We start from the raw sequence: 21,253 nt of genomic DNA, 5'->3' as shown, positions 1-21,253 counted from the left end.
TGGCTTCATTCCATTCAGTAGGTACATATACGTACTGAACGTGGCGCTTGTGCTTCTCAATTAATGCAAAGTCTTCTTCGCACTCCATATAAGTGTGCCCCGGCTCTAAGAATTTATGGTCCACAGATTGTATGTCAAAATTTTGAACAACGTACATCCAAACTTTTAATACATTCCTAATTTGGCCCCCGCAGGAGTCACTGAAGGCTATAATATTTTTTGTCGTCTTTGGCAGTTGCTTAACAAACTTCAATAAACAAGACGCAACCTCGGAAGATCCTCTACAAGCGATGCTTTCGTCCCATGTATACATAAAAGCCTTATTACTGCCAAGGTTGTGGACGGCAAAATTGTAAGTCCATAGAGTTAGTTCTCAGGTAATATACTTTATTCGTCGTTAAACGAGGAGTTGGTAGTGTTTTTTGAAGGTCGAACCAAATGGCCACAGTTTCACCTGCAGACTCTTGAGCAAGCTTCTTCGCCCGTCTTTTTTCTTCCTGTGCATTCTCTGCTTTCCGTTGATGAACGTCTTTTTCTATTTGTACCTTCCTTCTCTGTTCCTCATCTCCAGATTTCAGTAAAATATCAAAACTGTCGCATTTATTGCATGTATCAGTGTGCGGTTGATGAAATGAGAGATTAAATTCCGTGTTAAAAATCTCACGATAAAGCCACTCTTTAACAGGACGTTTCTCTTGTTCTTCACAAAACCGCAAATAGCATTTGTACATTTTTTTGACATTTAGGTAAGAAGGCAGGTATTTTTTATTGGGGTTATCCTTTCTACAATAGTGACTTGTATATCTTGGAAATCGGTTAATATGATCTTTGACCAGATCGCGGTCTTCGTCTAAAATTCTACTAGGATTTGGCGCCTTTCCTCTTCCATCAAGTATGACAAACCCGACATCTGTCTCTTTGTTAACAACTCGTGAGTATCTTCCGTTACTTATTTTTAACGTTTTTGAAAAGAAATCCTTACAAACCCTTTGATTCTTCAAGCTCACGCTAATAGATTTCAACTTATGGGATATTGCATTAGTTTCCCTTTCTCAGGGGAGTTTCAATTTTAATGCAAGACGAGATAAATGCAGTCTGTAAATCCCAATTACCCAGTTCCCAAAAACCGTCAAAAATTCGCCGTGCGTCTACTTCAGAGATGTTATTACACTTGTATCGACAATCGTGGACAAAGTAAGTAAAATTTTTAGCACCTTTGGGCTGATTCCGATGTCCCACGTATGCTTTGCCGCAACTTTTTTCGCACTTGCTTCTTATGGCCTTCTGGCCTTCTAACTCTCTTCTTTCCTTTATTTTTTATACCTTCAATAGTTGGACTGTTTGTGTGGCTCAGTGCTGTCAATGGCAAATCGTCACTGTCCTCAGAACCTCCATCGCTTGAATCATTACCAGAATAATATGTTTTGTCAGCATCAGAATCGTCAAACTCTGAAAAATCTGAAAGTAAAGTTAGAAATGAATAGTTTTATTTTACGATTTTAAATTTGGATCTAAATTTGGATTTCTACTGTTACGGATAAATCCCTGGGATTCGAACCCATCGAATTTTTAGAATGTCTAACATTTTACCCAAAACACCGTTTCACTTCAAACAAGGTTGCAGGCAAACAAAGTTTTTAAACCGTATACATGCTGCTGTAAGGGCAGACACTTCCTTTAAATTTACAACTTCGAACTTTACTTCAACACTTGGACCTTGTCGGTTTCTTAATACTGATAATGGCAAATCGTCACTGTCCTAAGTATTCCCATTGTTAGATTTTCTATCAGGAAAATTTGTTTTGGAAGTACCAGGCTCGTTATAAATCGAAAACTCTAAAAGTAAGGTTAGAAATAAATTTCGGCAATTTAAATTTTTACACGAACATGTGATGGTTACAAATTGGTTAATAAAACAAACTTACCATTCTCCATTTTAGTAGAAAATACCAAGATTATTATTTGAAAGTCACTTTAGTCACTGGCAAAACACTAGAACGTATTCAAATATGCAAGCACTGTTTACTAATTTACTAAATAGAAAAATGGTATAAGTGCACTTGTACTACTTTTTCCCAAACAAAAAGACCGTTTAAGAATTGAGCTTCAGCTACTAATTCATAGATGGCGCTAGAATGTTGAAATAGAACTTGTACCATTTTTCTCCTAAACAGATATACCCTTTAACTATACAGTAGTGCACTTATCTCCAATTATGGAAAAATGTTACTTATACCACTTTTCCACTGACCCCCTCATCTATGAACTACAAAAAAAAAAAACAAAAAATAGAAAAAACTATCGAAGAAGGAATTTTTTAAATATTTTTAACTTAATCTTGAGGTCAACTTTGCACTAGTAGATTTTTTTAATAAAAAACAAAAAATTCATGCAGTAAGGGGTTAAAATAATTTTCACTATTTTAACTATTAATATTTATTTGGTTTTTGTTTAAACGTTAAAAAAAGTGTGAATAAATAATAATAAATAATTTAAACGTAAAAATCAAAGTAGGTCTATGGTTATGAAATTCGGTATTCGAGCAATATTTTGCATTCTAAACGACTTTTTCTTATAAACTTTTTTTATATCTTGCCTAGAAATACTACTTTCTAGGCTACCTACTCATAACATATTTGCAAAAATGCTCGTATCAAGGCATGCTTCATTAAAAAAAAATACAAAAATATGCTAAAATAATTTTTTTTATCAAGCAGGGCTGGATGCCAAATGGTCAAATTTTAACTATTAACAACATTTTTTGTAATTTTTACGTATAAATTCGCCCATCCTGGGACACTCTGTATAATTAAACGTAAATTTAAACTACGTAGATCTGGCAATGCGGCGGTACATTGGAGATATGCACGTGTTCTCACGTGGGCCACGTGTTTAGGGGAAAATCCCCTTACACTTTCCCGGGCGGGGTCCGCGAAATATTGAACAAAAATACTGCCAGGCTCGCCGAAGTGTGGATGGACGATTGGAAAGAATTTTATTACGTTATGAATCCAGGTTTGAGTCTTGTGTCAACTAAGTAGGCGAGGTTTTTTTTTACACGGAGCCAATCCAGAGTCAACATTTAAATATACAAAAAACTGAAATCCTATATTTGAAAAACAAATTATTTCACTGGCTGGCTTCGGATACGCTCCTGTGTAAATATGCTTTTGGGAGCTGATGTCCGTTTGTTATGTTCTTCTGTTTGTGACGTTTCCAGATTTGTTGCTGTTGGGAGGCAGTAAATGTTGAGTCAATGCTAGAGTCAAGCTTATTTTATCACTTAGTATTTTTGAATAAAGAATAATTATGGTTTATAATATGGGAATTGCCTATTTAGAGTATGGACCTACCAAAACTGGCTTATAAATAAAGATACTTTTAAACTACATTAAAACTGAGTGAATCTAGGTAAAACGGAATTCTTCATTTAAAGAAATATCATGAAGATTTAGATTGCCTTAAATTCTTTATAAATTTACACCTACAAGACAATTTCAGCTACTTAAATGCAGGAGTACTTCTAGATCTTAAATCTAAACAAAGCTATTTTCAGAATTTCTTGAAGACTCTTTTTAGTATTCGCATTTTCAAAACTTCTATAAACATAAGGGTGATTCAATTTAATTTTGTAATTCCTTCCACCGAGCATAACTTTTACTATATGGTGATATATTAATTGGCCGTCCCGTCTTGTGATTTACCACCTTTAGATTTTGTTTTCTTTGGGACTATCTCGAGAGCAGAGACAGGAAATCAAACTCAGAATTATCGACATAGAGGCTGATTTGCGTCGCAGAATAGATAGATTAGAGGGCGAGAATTGGCTTTATAGATAAAGTCATTCGCTAATGCAACCTATAGAGATTTATTGTAGCACCTACGACATGTTAGAGCTGTGGGAGTGTTTGTGATTTCGTTGCAGAATGGCTGTCATAAATTCATGTGTGCCTTACAAATCTCTTATTTAATGGCCTTCTCACCTCAGTGGGCTAGTACCTCTATTATATCTCTTATATCCTCTATATCTATCATTGTTGCCCCAGACTGTTTTCTTTCTTTATTTGTTTTCTTTTTCTAAACAGTTTTCTTCAAGGGCATTTTTTATTGCTATATTTGGTTCTCTTCCAGGTCGTTGTGCTTTAGCGTGACTATGTCGCAGGATAGTCGAAAATTTCTTCAAAGCAAATACGTGATGTTACATGATCCGAGATATTTACCTGACATACATACATAATTGTAATGAATGGGATTTTTTAAATCATTTTCTTCATCAATTCCTTTATTTATGTTGAAAATAAGCCAAACTTTTGAGCAGCAAATTCTCAATAAATGTACAAAGTTGACCAATTTTAATAGCAAAATAAAAGAGAATTAATTCCTTGGAGAAGATGCTTAACTGCGACTTATTTATAACCTTTAAAATTAAGTAAAGCTGTTTCAGTTTAATAAAATAAAACTGTTCAGTTTCCCCAACAGTATTCCCAAACGCTGAGTAACTGATAATTTAAGATGGTATACCTTCAAAAAAGTCAGACATTGGGTTTTAATTAAAATAATGGAATTGACGTTGCCATATTACAAAACGAACAGTGTTGCCGTTCGTTTACTGTGCCATCTACCGTAATGTTGCTATATAAAAAGCCACTTTATTGAAATCGGCCATAATACTTGAGTAATTGGCTTTATTCGCGGTGACAGTTCTGAACGCATCCCGGATCAGTCAGGAACTCTTCATCCTTTAAGGAAATGCGTATGCGTAATTCATTACCGGTTCGAAATTTATTTCAACCGCGAACGATTCACGACTGTCAACATCTAAATTTGTTTGGGTTAGTATAGGTTATGTTTTTCGATTCTTTCGTTTAGGAAGGAGTTTTTTTTTTAAAGTAAGGTAGTTAAACAGTAGAAGTAATTTAAAGCAGAGAAATGGCTAAGAAATGCTGTAATAAATTTTAATGGAGTTCTTTTTTCTCCTTTCTGTTCTTTATAATATGGGTATGCAGCAAATCGTTTGCCAGTTCATTTGTCAGTGCTGAGTTCATTCGAAAATGTTGAAAATATAGGTTATCATTAGATTGTGGGACAATCAAAATATCCAACATTTTTGGGAAAATCGGTAACTTCTAAGAGGTTCTCCAAGTCCTCATCACTGGAACTCAAATGATCAGACATGGTAATTTTATCATGGACGACTAATCTAAAACAAAATCGATTTAATTAAACAGGAATTGCTATTTAAGTAACAAACTCCCCATAAAACTACTAAAAAACAGTAAGACAAGCAATTATTATTTGTAATCGTAACTATTATTGGTTTTAAATTTGAAAATAAAATAAAATAAGCTCCACTTATTAGAAAATAAACACAGAAAGAGTAAATAATCGACATACTTCAAATATGTCATTAAAAATCTACTGCGCATTCCAGAACTCAAAATTCCAATGAGAGTCCAAGGATCGATTGAATTAGTTACAGATTGATCCTGAACAAGTAACAAAACATCCGCGAACGGCAAGATTTCGAACTAGAAGTTCAGAACTTACCAGTTACCAAGAACGTTCTTTTTAACAATGCGCATACGAAGTAATTCTGAACTTGTTTAGGACTGTCACCGTGAACAAAGCTATTACTAAAAACATTAAAATCCCTATTTAAAAAAATAATTTACAAATATTTAGATTTGGCAGTGCGCTGGTACCTTAGAAATAGTTACTTGTTCTCACGTGGGGCACGTGTTCAGAGACAAATCGCCGTACACATTCCCCGGTGGAGTATCAGAAATAATTCTGCATAATAAAGCCAGAGTTGCCGAGGTGTGGCTGGACAAGTGGAAATATTTTTTCTATTTTATGGTACCAGGTCAGAATAGAACCCATTTTTTTTTAGAATTAAATTCTACGGGTGGTTATGCAAGACTGTAGCTATTTTTTGTTAAAGCTTTTCATATGCATAATTTTAAACCTTTTGGATTAATATATAGCAGTTTTGGTCCTTAAATAATAAAAAAAGTTCCCCATATTGGTGGTCATAAGTAGAAGGACGTCTTTTCCAAAATACTTAGTTTACAGTAGGTTCTGGAGAACAGAAGGATGATTCTCCTTCTGTCAAATCAAAAAATCAGCATTGATTTGCTCATTCTGGCTTTCTTTGATCCAAGAAAGCTCTTGAGTGTGCCACTGCTCATTTTGGCTTTTCGTCTCTAGATCCACTTGCTAATTCTTCAAGCTTAACACAAAATTTAATATGTTTGGCATAACGCTGCTCCAAATTTCGCTTAAGGCATAACACAACTTATTCAGTTGTGTTATTCAATAGTGGCAATAATAATTATCAACGATAATGGTAACCGAAAAATTCACATACATAGTTAATGGAGACCTTGAAACTGAGGGTACTCATGTGCATATAATACATGTGCTCTATCAAGGAGAACGGTGCAGCGATGCGAGATCATTTGCGGTATTGCCAGTCTTATTACTTTTCTGCCACATCTCATCATCATCAAGCATCAGGGCTGTCTGTGTTAAATAAAAAAACGCCTAAAGTCACCCAAGTTCAAAGAGAATAAACACATCACAGTCAAAGAGCAACCAGTCTATTGATAATAACATAATTAATTAGGAAAAAACTAATTAATTATTAACTTTTTTCGATCGGGATCCTCTTCATATATTATTTGATTAAGTCGAAGCTGCACAGTTCACGCGAGCCAAATACCTTAATAGTCAATTTTGACAACAAGCCTAACTGGTCCTATAGAAGATTAATACTACTTAGATAGGAAGCTCCCGTAAGAGTCAATAGAACACTGAACGTCGATTGACTGCTGCGCCCTCTGAATTTCAAGAAGTAATATTAACCAGAAGTGAAAATTAGCTTGTGACGTCATAAAAGCGGGTAATTTAAAATTTAATTATGGCGCCAAATTTGAATTTCGGTCTACTACACCGTGCGCTTAAAATTAGTGGGACGTGCGAGATTCAGAAATTATAGTACAAAAATAGAAAAAGTGACAAATCAAGGATTTTTTTTTAATATAGGGACAAAAAAGTCCCAATTTAATACTTTTTCAGGCAGATTGAAAAAGTTATAAATTAGGACATTTTTTGTCCCCATATTAAATAAATTCCTCGATTTGTACAATAGTTTACGGAATTAACTTCAGAATCCACTTCTGACTTTTGTTGTTTACATTTGCGCTTGTCATTTTCCCAAAAAAAGTTTATTGCAATAACTATTTTTGCAAATGCAATGTCACCAATGTCTATATTCGATTCAAAGTTTTTAGGTACCGTTTATATTTCAGTTTCTTTACAATAATGTAATTCACTATTTTTTTAGAAATTTTCCTGTATTCCACCTGTTAGCACACTTAAATTGTTTTTACAAATTGTTTTTTACTTATTCGGGGAGGTTTAATTATCGCGTAGGAATATGTATTTCCAACTTCGAAAGACCGTAAAACCAACATTGTTAGGAAAAGGTGCGAAATTTACCTTAATTGGTGTTCTCTGTCGCCAAATATTCGGGCGACTATATCCGCTCTCCGTTCCATATATATTTTTGTTGGTGGGGAGCGCCAAATGGTACTGCCTACCATGAAAGCCTGGTTGACCCAGGCGCAATAAGAATAGGCAAATAATAAATTATAAGTAGATTGACGCGATCGCATACATACAATTATTTCCCAAACTATTGCAACAATAAAACAATCATAAATAAACTAAAGGGTATAAGGATAATAATACAGGTCATATTTGAACAGAACATACCGCCGACCTTAAAATAACCATTTATTTTAACTAAATGCCAAAACAAAAAAATCAAATAAAAAAAATTAAATGAAATTATAAATTGCTTAAGAATTTATTATAAGAATAATTTAATTAATATTTGGTAAGAGACATAATTTGGAGGTCGGCCTTTGTAAAGTACCACTACTTGTCTTGACCGTTGCTACCTAGCAAATGTCATCCAATCCAGGATGAACCTGTTGCACCCGTGCAAGCAACCAATGCAATGGCGGCCGCAAATTATCCTTAATGACAACCAAGTCCCCGACCCTAATGTTTGGATACTTATTTGTCCATTTCGACCGTTGTTGCAACGTATACAAATAGTCCTGGTGCCAACGCTTCCAAAAATCAATCTGGATCTTTTGCACAAGTTCCCAACGTTGTAGGGTATTAATATTGGTTTTGGAAAAATCCCTTGAAGGAAGAGAAATTAGTGGTTCTAATGTTAAAAAATGACCGGGCGTTAGACCGTAATATCATTAGGATCGCTACTAACAGGGTGCAATGGCCTCGAATTAAGTACGGCCTCTATCTGGCATAAAACTGTATACATCTCTTCGAAAGTAAGAACCTGCATTCCTACTATTTTTACTAAATGAGTTCTCATGCTGCGCACACCAGCCTCCCACAAGCCTCCAAAGTTTGGTGCTGCCGGCGAATTAAAACTCCATTCAATCCTTTCACTGATCGCGGCATCCTTAAACAAATCCAAAAGTTGCTTATTGGCCCCGACAAAATTAGTGCCACAATCAGAATGAATTTTATTACATCGACCCCTACGGGCTATAAATCGTCGTAAGGCTCCGAGAAATGCATTGCTGCTTAAATCTGACACAAGCTCCAAGTGTACCGCCTTAACTGCAAAACAATTAAATATACAGACATAAGCCTTTTGCGATTTTATGCCTCTAGATTTGCCTAATGTGACTAAAAATGGTCCAGCAAAATTAACACCAATTTCTTCAAAGGGTTTTAACTGAGATACTCTACACGCAGGTAGATCGCTCATATAGGGAACAATAGGCTTGGGATTTACCCTGAAACACCTATAACAGAGAGTATGACATCGATTTATTGCTCTTTTTGCGGACAATATCGAAAACTGCTACACTATAAAGGAGTGTAATGTTCGCAAGCCAGGATGTAAATGTTTTTTGTGGATATCTACTATTAATAATTCGGTTAGCCTATGTCTTTGGGGCAATAAAAGAGGGATTTTTTTATCATACGACAAGGTCGAATTTGTGAGATGACTGCCGACCCTAAAAAATCCATGTTCCTCTAAAAAAGGGTTTAATTGTCTCAATCTTTTCGAAATAGGATTTCCTTTACGAAGGTTGGATATCACCTCGGAAAACACTTCTTCTTGCACCTGTTTTACAAGACACATTAAGGCTTCCTGCAAATCATTTTCACAAAATTTACCGAATACGTGAGGTTCCTTATTCTTGGTCCTGCGAAAAATCTTTATAACTATAACAATACCCTAAGACACGCAAAATCTTATGTAAGGAAGAATATTTATACAACAACCCATCCCTTTCCAAAAGTTTTAAGGACGTAAAGACAACTCTTTTCTTTTCCTGCAGATATTCCTCGGCATTATTGACAGTAAAATGATTATCAATTGGCCAATGCTCAGAAGACAAACAAAGAAATAAAGGCCCGTTAAACCATGCAGAATAACCTGTTAAATCTAACTAACGAAAACTAATCACAGCTGACACATAAAACACTGAACTAAACAACTGGAAAAATTTTGTGCGAAATATAACAACAGATCAATTAATGTAAGTTAATTTTCCGGCAGAAGTAAAAAGAAAACCTATGCAAGCTAAATAACTATGAAAAATGGCTGCATTTTATATGACATAATTTGATGCTTGACAGTCCGTGCACCCTCGGTAAAAGCGGTAGTTTAACTAGTTTTTCATTCTTAGCGCCATCTAAATTTCGATGAGTAGAAGCTTTGTAGTGTGTTCCGTAAATCGCCCAAGCTTTCAAGACTTAAATTCCTGACCATATCAAGGTGAAGTCGCCGAAAGAGCCAAAGCCTCTTCTCGCTTAGAACTCCTCTCCCTACTCTCTCATTCCTTCCTAGGGAAGGGAAGAACTAGGGAATCTCCTCTCCCTACTTCTTCCTCGCAACAAGCTCTCCAAAAGGACTAACTTGATAATCTACGTTTACAATCAGCCCGATTCTCTCTTACGACATACGGAAACTTCCTCAACCGAGAAGCCCTCGTCGCCTTAGTTCTTCCAGGCATCCTCACTAACCTGATCCATTCCAAGGTCGATCACACCGTAGAATCCCCACATCTTACGCAATGTCTTCTTCATTTCCGGTTTTTTTCGTATTAATGAATATCGCACGTAGTCGGTACGTAACAATTGGTACTGGTGGAAATGTATGTTAATATATATATAGGCACAAGGATCCTTTCTTACAATACTCCTCCTTCAAGAAGTAGCAGCTTCATCTTTCTGTGGAAAGCGTCGAGAGTTGTAACAACATACCAGGATTTTACTGCCAATAAAATTGAAGCTATTGATAATTCTGCAGTCTAAGCTATCTTGTCTACATGCCGGCCTAGATATTGCCAGAATGTTCTCATCCTATGTTAGCAACAACAACTCTCTTAAAAAAGTTTCGGAACGAAAACGAGTTCAACTTTCGAATTAGATTTTCCAAAATTATTGCTTTGTCTATCCAATTAAATATCAGGGTCTGATTTTATCTGCCTGCCCATCTCCATTATATCCATAATAACAAGCAATTCGATCAGAATTAATGACTCTGGTTTTGTCTCGTAGTTCCTTTTGGATTGAGTAGAGAAATTCATTTATGGCTTCTAAGATTGAAGTTTTAGGGATAGTCCTTTCCATGCCATACCATATCACTCTCATTATGTCTTTCGATTTTTGGAATTTACATCGTAGGCGTCTTGTTTGTGGTTTGGTGACAGGCAAACTTAAAGTCATATGGGAGCCGGAGTGTTCTTCTCATGACTACCCAAGCTCGAGTTTCTCCTGATCAGATGAAGATAGTATATCTGTTAATGATACTATTTATTCATGCACATCAATGTCTTCTGATTGTGGGTGTTAACAAGTAGTTCTGGCATTGATTCGAACTTTCTTCAGCAGCTCTACACGCACACCAAATTGACAAAACCATTCGTTTACTAAAGCTTTAGCTACAGTACAAGATTCCTTGTATGCCATATACCTTCATCCACTTGCTAAAATAATGAATTACTACGTTGATGTATTTGTTTCCTGCTTCAGACTCGGGGAAATGGTCAAGTTACATCAATAACCATTTTTTCTACGGAAGTGACCATCCACATTGCATTGAAGCATTAAAGCCTCTGCTTTATTTGCAGTCCATTGTTTGGCACGCCTATGACGCATTTCCTGCTTCAATCCCTTTCGTCAGCCTTGGTATTAACCCATTTAAATCTTTCTTTCACCTAGTGTCAGATTACTGCTGAAGGTTCACTGAAACAACACCATGAATTGTCGCTTGCTTGATGGTCTTCCTTGTTCGTTGCAGATGTGATTACAATCATCCTTCACTGGAAGAGCTCATCGTTTACTATCAACGAAGGAATTCCATTCTGTAAGATTACAGTAGAGGAGTATCTCGTCACTTCTTCTCAGGTCGGTTCTCCATCCAGGATAAGTTGGATGTCTGGGTCAATCTCAATATTTGATTTAGCTGGTTACTTAGCAAATGCACAGATGACAACAATTGGAGATTGATTGATATTTATACAGTGCTTTTCTTTAATGTCCCTCCCCCTCTTTATTTTTTCAACAGATCAATTCAAAATATTGAAACATTGACAGATGAATATTTCAAGATGGCTGTTGAGTGCCATCTTGGAAAAAGAAATGGAATGGAAACGATGGTCTTGTGGCACATCATTTTGAAGCTCCTGACGAGTACTTTATAACCCTAGAATATAAATTTAATATCTTTACCTACTACAAAATGGTGGTAAATAATTACCTGAATACGTTAGCATTTAACTTGATATATCGAGATACATTGAGTTCAATTGAGAAGATGCTGGAAATGGTTGCCTTGAACTTTTTGACACGAGAACAGTTGGTCCGAAATTTCACACTGAATATTTTCAAACACGCTAATATCGATATTTCCACAAATATTGGTTATTGTCTGACGTAAGTCCAATACTGAAGCAGGTTCAGTTTCGTACACCTTTTGTTTCAAATAGCCCCATAAAAAAAAGTCTAGAGGTATCAAATCTGGCGAGCGAGCTGGCCATTGCGCATGTCCTCGACGGCCAATCCAATGACCGGGGAAATTGTTATCTAAATAGTTCCGAACTTGTCTGGAGTAGTGTGGTGGAGCTCCATCTTGCTGGAATACAGAATCCATATCGAATTCATTAGGATTCCTTTCGACGATTTTGGTGATTAAAGGGTCAATAGTATGTTCCAGCATATCCAAATACAGTTCCCCTGTTAAATTTTGTTCGATGAATAGAGGCCCCACAATATGGTTTCCCAATATCCCTGCCCAAACGTTTATTTTTTCTGGATGTTGAGTATGAGTTTCCCGGAAGACGTGAGGATTAATGTCACTCCAATAACGACAATGAAAAATTTGTCTATGAACATTACTGTTAAGAAAAAAATTTACATTCATCACTAACACAAATATTATGGACATAGGTAGGATGCCGTGCAATGGTTTTTGTCATTGTTTCAGTGCAGAATTCTGTTCTTCGATCAGGGTCATCTTCAATTAACTGGTGTACCATTTGGATTTTGTACGGATGATACTTATTCCTTTTCAAAAGTCTCCATACAGTAGAAGGACAAACCTCATGTTCATTCGCGACGGAGGAAGTTGATTGTTGGGGATTAACTATCATCTCATCAATTATTTGAACTTGCTTTTCTTCTGAAATAGACGGACGTCCTGGGGACTTTTTGTTGCTTACACTACCAGTAGTTGTAAATTTAGACACGAGTTCCCGTAAATATTTTTTTTACAAATAGGACTTCGGGAAACGATCGATGAAAATCCTTTGTGTTTCGTGAAAGTTATACGCGTCGCACCGTATAAAAATCGCTTCGATTTTTTCTTCCAATGGACGAGAATTGACCATTTTAAACTACTACCACTAAAACCGAAAACTAAATGAGAATAGTTGAAGAAGTAGTCCATACTTGCAGTGGAGTTAATGTGTCAAAGGGTAACTAAAAATGCTTCGGTCATCATCCACTAAATTTATTTAAAAATTATTCATCCTACATGTTTCAGACATATAACATGTCCATCATCAGGGATACAAATTGAGGGTTTTCGTCAATACATATAAAAAGCTATAGTGCCTCTGGCAAGGTCAAAAGGTTAAAACCACTAACAATGAATAAAAATGGCTTATTAATATGCATGAGAAAAGTACTAAAACTGGATCTACACAAACATTAAAATCAGATGATTACAACACTATGATAATTATCGTAATCGAGAATATATTAACTGCACAATGATATTTGTTTTCGTACTGATATTTTTGTCACTGTCTTATCGCTGTCGCTGTGGATACGGCAGAGAATAACAATTATGTTAAGATATTGAATTTATATTCTAGGGTTATAAAGTACTCGTCAGGAGCTTCAAAATGGTGTGCCACAAGACCACCCTTTCCATTTAATTTTTTTTCCAAGATGGTGCCCAGCAGCCATCTTAAAATTTTCATTTGTCAATTTTGCTTTGAAACATAGTATTCATTCATCAATTACATTACCTCAAGTTTCAATATTTTGAATTGATCCGTTCAAAAAATAAAGAGAGGGTGGGAGGACATTAATATACAGTGCTTTTGTATATTGTCATTAAAACATTTAACCCAGGCCGATACGTTAAATGTTATTCATAAACATGGAATAGCGCAAAGTAGGTATCAGAAGTAGACTGTGAAATCGTTTTAGGAAAACAGGAACAATCTCTATGGCATGTAGAAGACCGTAGGAGGCGTAAAACGCAGCAACAAAATAGTCACATCACACTTAGCATTAGACAGAATCTCTTTTTCCACGCGACACATTTATGTCGGCAACTTGGAAACTAAGTGGGACTTTCCGTATTTGTAAGAACATTAATTCGAATACGTGACATTAAGAGCCCGAAGAGTTTGTGGAGTGTCACTTGAATACAGCATTTAGAATAGAGACGTGAATGAAGAAATTATAATTCGTTCCTTGACCAATCCTGTTTTGGTTTGCGCATTGACGTTACACAAAAAGTGTACCACTGTTATGATCTGGGATGCTTTAGGATATTTTCTAACATGTGACATGTTTTGATGTGTGCAAATATATTGCCAGAAACATTGATGACATACTAACTTTGCGACCTCTAAACAATGTTTTTAGATATGGCAGTGTGGCGGCTCCCTAGAAATCATTACTTGTTCGCATGTTGGACACGTGTTTAGGCGCAAGTTTCCTTATAACTTTAACGGTTCCCAGTCCAAAGTCGTTCGCAGAAACTTTGCCAGGTTGGCTGAGGTGTGGATGGACGACTGGAAAGAATTTTACCATTTGATATCAGGTCAGAATGGCGCTTATGTAAGCTCTCTCTCTTATATTTTACAGCAGTGTTTTTTGCATTTTTTTGCTACCATAAAAGTTAACTTAGGTATACTACTTTTAAAACATTTCATTTGAATTATGCTTTTACAGAAAATAATATTTTTATTTCAATACGTAGATTCGTCCAATGTCACTTCTGCTCTGTGAATCTTATTGCTACTCGTCGTTATTTAACAAGATGATTAGTCTCCCAAGTTCATCACCAATATTGTTACAACGAAAATATGGATCTATTAAGCTAAAATATAGATTATTTTAGTTTATTGATTTTGACAGATTATTTTGTAGTTGGCATTCTGCTAATGGTACTACTTAGTAGCAGTAGTTAGTAATGCTGGGGTACCAGCCCTAAAGTCCCCTCCCGCTACCCGCATCACTACCGCTGGCCATCTCTATTCGCCTTAGGTTGTGAGGAGTCTGATAGTAGAATTTTGGCTGATTTACACTTGTTCCTTAGATCACGAAATAGCTTTACCACTAAACCGAAATGATTTATTTCATCTAAACATCCCTAGCAAAATACGTGTCGAAAATGAAATAAAGAGCTTCGGTTAGTGGTAAAACTGTTTTGTGATTTGAGTGTCAGACCAAAGGTTGCGACCATAGGACTATTTTTGTTGCTCCTTGTTCAGTTTACCCTAGTTTTCTCCCGTCATCATTCGTTTAGGACGTAAAAGACTTGGGAATTGAGAGGTGGTCCGAGCTGATCATCCGTTGTTGTTTTACCTATGGATTTAAAAAAAAATGAGATTGGAGGGACACAAAATCAATGGTTTCAGATTGTGTTTATTTTTAAAAAAACTATTACACGTGTTTTGCCCTAAGGCATCATCAGACCTAAAAGTAGAAAGCACGAATTATTAAGATACGACTTACCAGTAAAGCTATTCGTTTAACACCACAAACATTTAAGTTAAAATATTTTTATTTTAACTTAAATGTATAAAAAAATATTGCTGACGTTTACATTATATCCGGTTTCAAAACTAAATAAAATAAATGTAAACAAAACAAGCAGAATGAAGTTAAGTTGAACGGGAGAGCAGAAATAAAGATTTAAAAGAATAAAATTACATGTCATTTAAAAGAATAAAATCAAAAAGTATGGGTATTGACCAAATAAGTCATAATCTTGTTCTTTTTAGCATTGAGCTTATTGCTCCATTCCTGCCAAAAGTGTTTAATTTATCTCTACAAAAAGGGAAATTTCCACAAATATCGAAAACTTCTATTATCAAGCCCCTACCAAAGCAAAATAGAATTGAAAATCTTTCAGAGCTAAGACCAATTTTTCTTTTACCCCTCTTTGCCAAAATGTTTGAATTAATAGTGTTGGATATGTTGCTTGAATTTGTAAATATGCATGAAATTATACCCTCAGTACAGTCTGGTTTTCGGAAAAATCATGGAACAGCTGCAGCCCTGATAAAAGTAGCTTCTGAGATATCAACCAATATGGACTGCTCTTGTGTTTCTTGCCTGGTACTGTTAGACTTCAGTAAGGCCTTTGACCTCATAAATCATGAGATGCTGTTGGCTAAAATAAGCTTCTTCGGTTTTTCAGTGAGTGTTTGCAAAATATGGTTCCAAAGTTATCTTCAACTTACTTACTTACTTTCAACTGAGGACACAGATTGTGGAGCTGGTTGGAGCAAGATCTAAACCTGTTGTCACTGGTTATGGAGTGCCCCAGAGTAGTATCCTCGGGCCTTTATTATTTGGCATCTACACTAGCGATCTTTCAGAGCAAATTCGGTTTTCTTCTGTAAATCTTTATGCAGATGACACAGAGGTGCTATCCGGATTTCCTCCTCATAGTGCATGTCAATGTAGGCAGCAAATTAATGAGGACTTAAACTCAATTTTTAAATGGTCAAGACAGCATGGGATGATTTTGAATGATAACAAGAGCACATACTTACTCATAGGTTATAATACATTAAAAAACAATTTCTTCAATCTAATTTCACTACTTTGCATATAAGTAACAGTGTCCTTCTTTGTTCAGCATCAGCAAAACATCTTGGTGTCATTTTTGATGAGGTCCTAAATTTTCAGGTACATGTCAATAAAAAATTATCGTGCATGTATGCTTTACTTAAAAGTCTATCAATTTAAATATTATTTGCCCAAAAAATATCAAATTCATGCTTGTGGAGGCTCTTATTTGCCACAGCTAGATTACTGCAATGTTGGTTTTTACAATTACCTCACTCTTGAAATGAAGAACAAAATTCAGTTAGCTCAAAACGCCCCTATGAGATTTGTTTTCAACATAAAAAAATTTGAGTTACTTATTATATTGGGTATTACGTCACTTATAGCAAAAATCAATTTGGAAATTTTTATCTCACACGCTCAACAATTGAAAAGAAGAAGAAAATAGACTTATTCACGTATTTAAAAGAAATATGAACTTAAATCTGTAACGATACCGTTCGATATACTTAATTTAATTTAAGTTCAATATAAGTTTTAAATACAATAATTTACTTGAGGTATAATAGATTTTTTTTATATACCTAGGAGCTGAGGTTCAATCTATTAATCTCTGAGCTCGTTTCTTCTTTTCAATATCCTACCTAACTTTGTTATGAATATTACAATTAAAAAACGATAAAAAACAACAAGAAGACCTACTTTTTTAAAAATACCTAATTTGAACCAACCTTTCGGTAGTTATATCTACTACCGTTATCAAGGTAATTAAAGTAAAATTAAATTAAATTAAAAATAAAATATACTTATCTTTCAAATTTTCAGTAATGCAGTCTCATCAAAATTTCTTCCTAATTCGAAAATACTTTATATACTTTTTTATATGATTTGACGGTTTATTAATAGTTTGACAAACTCGTTTTTTTTTATCGTTTTTTAATTGTAATATTTATAACAAATTTAGGTAGGATATTGAAAAGAAGAAACGAGCTCAGAGAGTAATAGATTGAACCTCAGCTCCTAGGTATATAAAAAAATCTATTATACCTCAAGTAAATTATTGTATTTAAAACTTATATTGAACTTAAATTAAATTAAGTATATCGAACGGTATCGTTACAGATTTAAGTTCATATTTCTTTTAAATACGTGAATAAGTCTATTTTCTTCTTCTTTTCAATTGTTGAGCGTGTGAGATAAAAATTTCTAAATTGATTTTTGCTATAAGTGACGTAATACCCAATATAATAAGTAACTCATTATGAATTCATCACAACAATACAGATTTTACATAAAAAAATTTGATCACATAACACCAATATGTTGACAATAAAATACTAAAAGATGAAAGGAGAGCAGCTTTACATTTTGGTCAGTTTGTTTATAGAATTTAGTCGAGATACCCGAAATATCTTTCAGATTGTTTCACAGCAAGACAAGATTTACGTAATCACTTCCTAAGAAACATTATAAGATTTCAAATACCAGTGCATAGAACTGAAGGTTTTAAAAACTCATTTGCTTACCAGGGTGTATTTTTGTTTAACTCTGAAGTATACAACTTAATAAGATCATGCTCACTTTTCACTTTCAAGAAGAAATACAAGGCTTTTCTGTTAGATTCACATACCTTTATTGTAATGTTAAGTAATTTTAAGAAATGAGTTTAGTATAAACTAGTATTCTATTGAAACTGTCCGCTAATACTATATTTTTTAGATAGCACGGAAGAACACATTATGTGAATGTTACCTTTTATGTAATATTTTGTTGTTGCATAATAAACGTTTATTTATTAAAAGCAAAAAATAAAATATGACTTGGTCGAGAATTGAAACTCTAATAGTTTCTTAAAAAATAAACATAATCTGAGACCATCGACTTTGTGTCCCTCTAATCTCTGAATTTTTATTATTACGAGGTCTCTTTGAGAAAAATGGACTACTTTTTTGAATATGGATTTTTTGCAATACTATAAAAGAAAACTACAAGTAAAAATAAAAATGTATACAAAACTCTTATAAAGATATAGCACATCATATAGTTCATTCAGCTTTGACCAAGTGGAACTTGAAGCCGAGTTCAGGGTTGGTTATGTGGATGTAGTTAGATTCTGTTGTAGGCAACCAACTTACTCTCTATTGCTCTTTTATATTGTATTAATCAGTCAATTCGGAGGTGGTTTTGATAGGAGGATGTCTAGATTTTAGCCGTTGGCGCCCTTGATGGATCGCTAAGCGCTCATTTGACATGATTTTTAGATGTTCTTTAGCCAGTGGGTCTGAGCGTCGTATATGACAGTAGAGAGCCGTCTCATTGGCGTTAATATTATGGTTCCAGTTATTATTCTCATCGTTCGGTTTAGATGAAAGACTTTACCGGTATGAGCGGTATGTAGCTAGCTATATCTGTGCATAGTATTGCATAGTATTATATAACAAAGCCAACGCGGAGATTCGCAGTGTGGTCTCGGCAGCACGCCAATGACGTTCCGGCGAGCTTGATTATTATATTATTTTGAGTTCTTATTTAGAGGTATTATTATGTTTGATTGACTCTCCGCTAAAAGCATTATTGAACATAACGCTTAGGCTTAGATAATTGAAAGAGGCGTGGGATTTTTTCCAAGAAAGTTATTAATTTAAAACCAATTTTTCAAAACTTCACTCCCTTTTTACACCCTCTAAATCAACTCGGATGAATTCGGCTCTGTGGAAGAAAAGTTAGCTCTTATTTTTTTGAACAATTTTTCTCCTGGAGTCAAAGTTGTAAGTGCAAAGGGGTAGTGCCAATCCAAGACCATCCCCAATCATTCCCTAAAAAAAAAACTCCCTCGGAATTTTTGTTAGCATTTTTGATTTTTGCACTCTCTCAATCCATACAACTTACTGTCAAAATTTCATCCTCTATCTAATTTTTGCATCCATTCTCATACAGCACGACTGTACTATCTTAAACAACAATGGAGCAAGTACTGAACCCTGAGGGTGGCCATTGTTCAGCTTTTTGACGCCGTTCATGGTGCCATTAATATATACCTGGAATAATCTGGTGGTCAGCAGGCTATTGCAAGTTTTAAGGTCAAGGTATGGCTCTCATTAGTTTGTAGAGAAGGCCGTCTCTCCATACAGTGTTTTATGCGGCCATAAGCCGCTGATAAAACCAGCGTGCTTGACTGGAACAATAGCCTTAGTGTGGTGGCATACATTCTGTAATACAGTTCTTTCATTTCAAAACGAACCATCATCAATAACTTCTTAACAAAAAACAAGGTTATCTATATAGAGGAGGTTTAAAAGCTATGTCAGTCACTTCCTCACCTCCAGCTGAATATCAAATGGGAACCCCTATCGTGTAACATTTCATTGTAAACAGCATTAAAATGTATATTCAACAGTGCCAAAAAAAATCGGTGACGTACCAGCGAATAGTGAGGATGAATAGAGAAAATGAACTGACTTTTTTACTGTTTTACTATTTTACTGACTATCATATTTTGGTATGTCATCAGTTTAAAGGGCTTGCGATCTACTATGCAACGGTGTATAAAAAGTTTATAGACTTATAAACAGTAAGGCTGTAAAAAGGTGTTTAAAAAAATAAACAATTTAATCAGTTCACAGAATTTATATTGTTAAGTGCTTGGTCAGTCCACATTTAGTTTGTGAACGTCCAAATAGTTAAATTTTTTTTTCATTTTATAGTATTTATTTGTTTTTCTCTCCAAATTAAAACTTTAATTTCATTTTCTCCTTTTATTATAACCAATTTAATTAATATTTTCTAAGTCTTAACAACAACAAATCTGCGCGTGTACGATAGCGTTTAAATTTCTAAATTCCTTTGGTTTGTGCTGAACGGAGACCAGAGAGAAAATTCACTTCCTTGTTAGCACTTTTACGCATCGCGCATTGATTCCAGTATCGTGATCTATACGTTTATTTCCGCAACTGTTGTCTTAATCTTATCGCATCACATATCCTGATTTACTTATCAAACCCGCAACCACTCTTAGTGATTCAACCCGAATTAGAAGACCCAAGAAGTTCAGAGCAGGCCTGATAAACCCGGATATAGACACCTTAAGTTAAGGATCTTTAAAGGCTGGTTTTTCGACCTTTCCACATTTACTTTTAATCACAGAAATACAGTCCACTTTAAATCTCTCACTGAATTGTCTAAATCCACCTTGTGCTTAAATAAAAATATGAGTAACAATTTTAATAAAAAAAAGAAAAAGGTTTTTTTTTCTTACTAGAACAACCAGTGCTCAAAATGTGCATTTAATAAAACAAAGTGCGCTTAATAAATCCGTTATTCACGAGATAATAATAAAGTCTGTTTTGAAATACCTCACGAATATTGACACGTCTTTGTCCGCTAATATCTCTACATTCGCGATTAATTCGATTCTTTAAAGCATTAATATTTTCAGGTGGGGTTTTATAAACTTTGCTTTTTAAATACCCCCAAGGGAAAAAATCTAGTGATGTAAAGTCTGGCGACCATGCGGGCCATTCAATTGCACCACGCCCACCGAACCACATCCCTGGAAATTGTTCATTAAGTCACTCTCGAACTGTCAAAGCTTAGTGCGGGGGAGCTCCATCTTGTTGGAAGTACAAATTATTTTCGTTTAGTACATGAACACCATTTTTATCCACTTGGTTTTTTGCAAAGATTTGACGATTGAAAGATATATTGTATTTAGGTCTAAATAAATTTATCTAGTTAAATTTTCTTCCAAAAAAATAGCCCCATGATTTCGTTACCATGAATTCCTGCCTATACATTAATTTTTTCAGGATATTTAGTATGATCCTCTTGAAAAAGGTGTGGATTTTCATTGTCCCCAGTATTTATTTTCATTATCCAGTTA

At 34.9% G+C, this 21,253-nt stretch overlaps 1 protein-coding gene across 4 annotated transcripts in view; it reads left to right on the top strand.

The window, feature by feature from the left end:
• LOC126737967 (polypeptide N-acetylgalactosaminyltransferase 5) overlaps positions 1-21,253 on the top strand; it is a 113,435-nt gene that overhangs the window by 38,009 nt on the left and 54,173 nt on the right. Inside the window, exon 8 of one of the 4 annotated variants that reach the window (XM_050443107.1) lies at positions 14,218-14,395. The exons of 1 other annotated variant lie outside the window; for it this stretch is intronic. In XM_050443107.1, coding sequence (XP_050299064.1) covers positions 14,218-14,395 — 178 coding nt within the window. Of the gene's footprint in view, positions 1-2,834; positions 3,016-5,682; positions 5,864-14,217; positions 14,396-21,253 lie in introns of all 4 variants that reach the window. 2 more of the 4 variants (XM_050443106.1, XM_050443105.1) reach the window with 2 other exon arrangements.

This window comes from Anthonomus grandis, chromosome 6 (genome assembly GCF_022605725.1).
Source record: "Anthonomus grandis grandis chromosome 6, icAntGran1.3, whole genome shotgun sequence".
Taxonomy (NCBI): Eukaryota; Metazoa; Arthropoda; class Insecta; order Coleoptera; family Curculionidae; genus Anthonomus; species Anthonomus grandis.
Note: the sequence above shows the minus strand (reverse complement) of the source record. Positions and strands in the feature narration are given on the sequence as shown.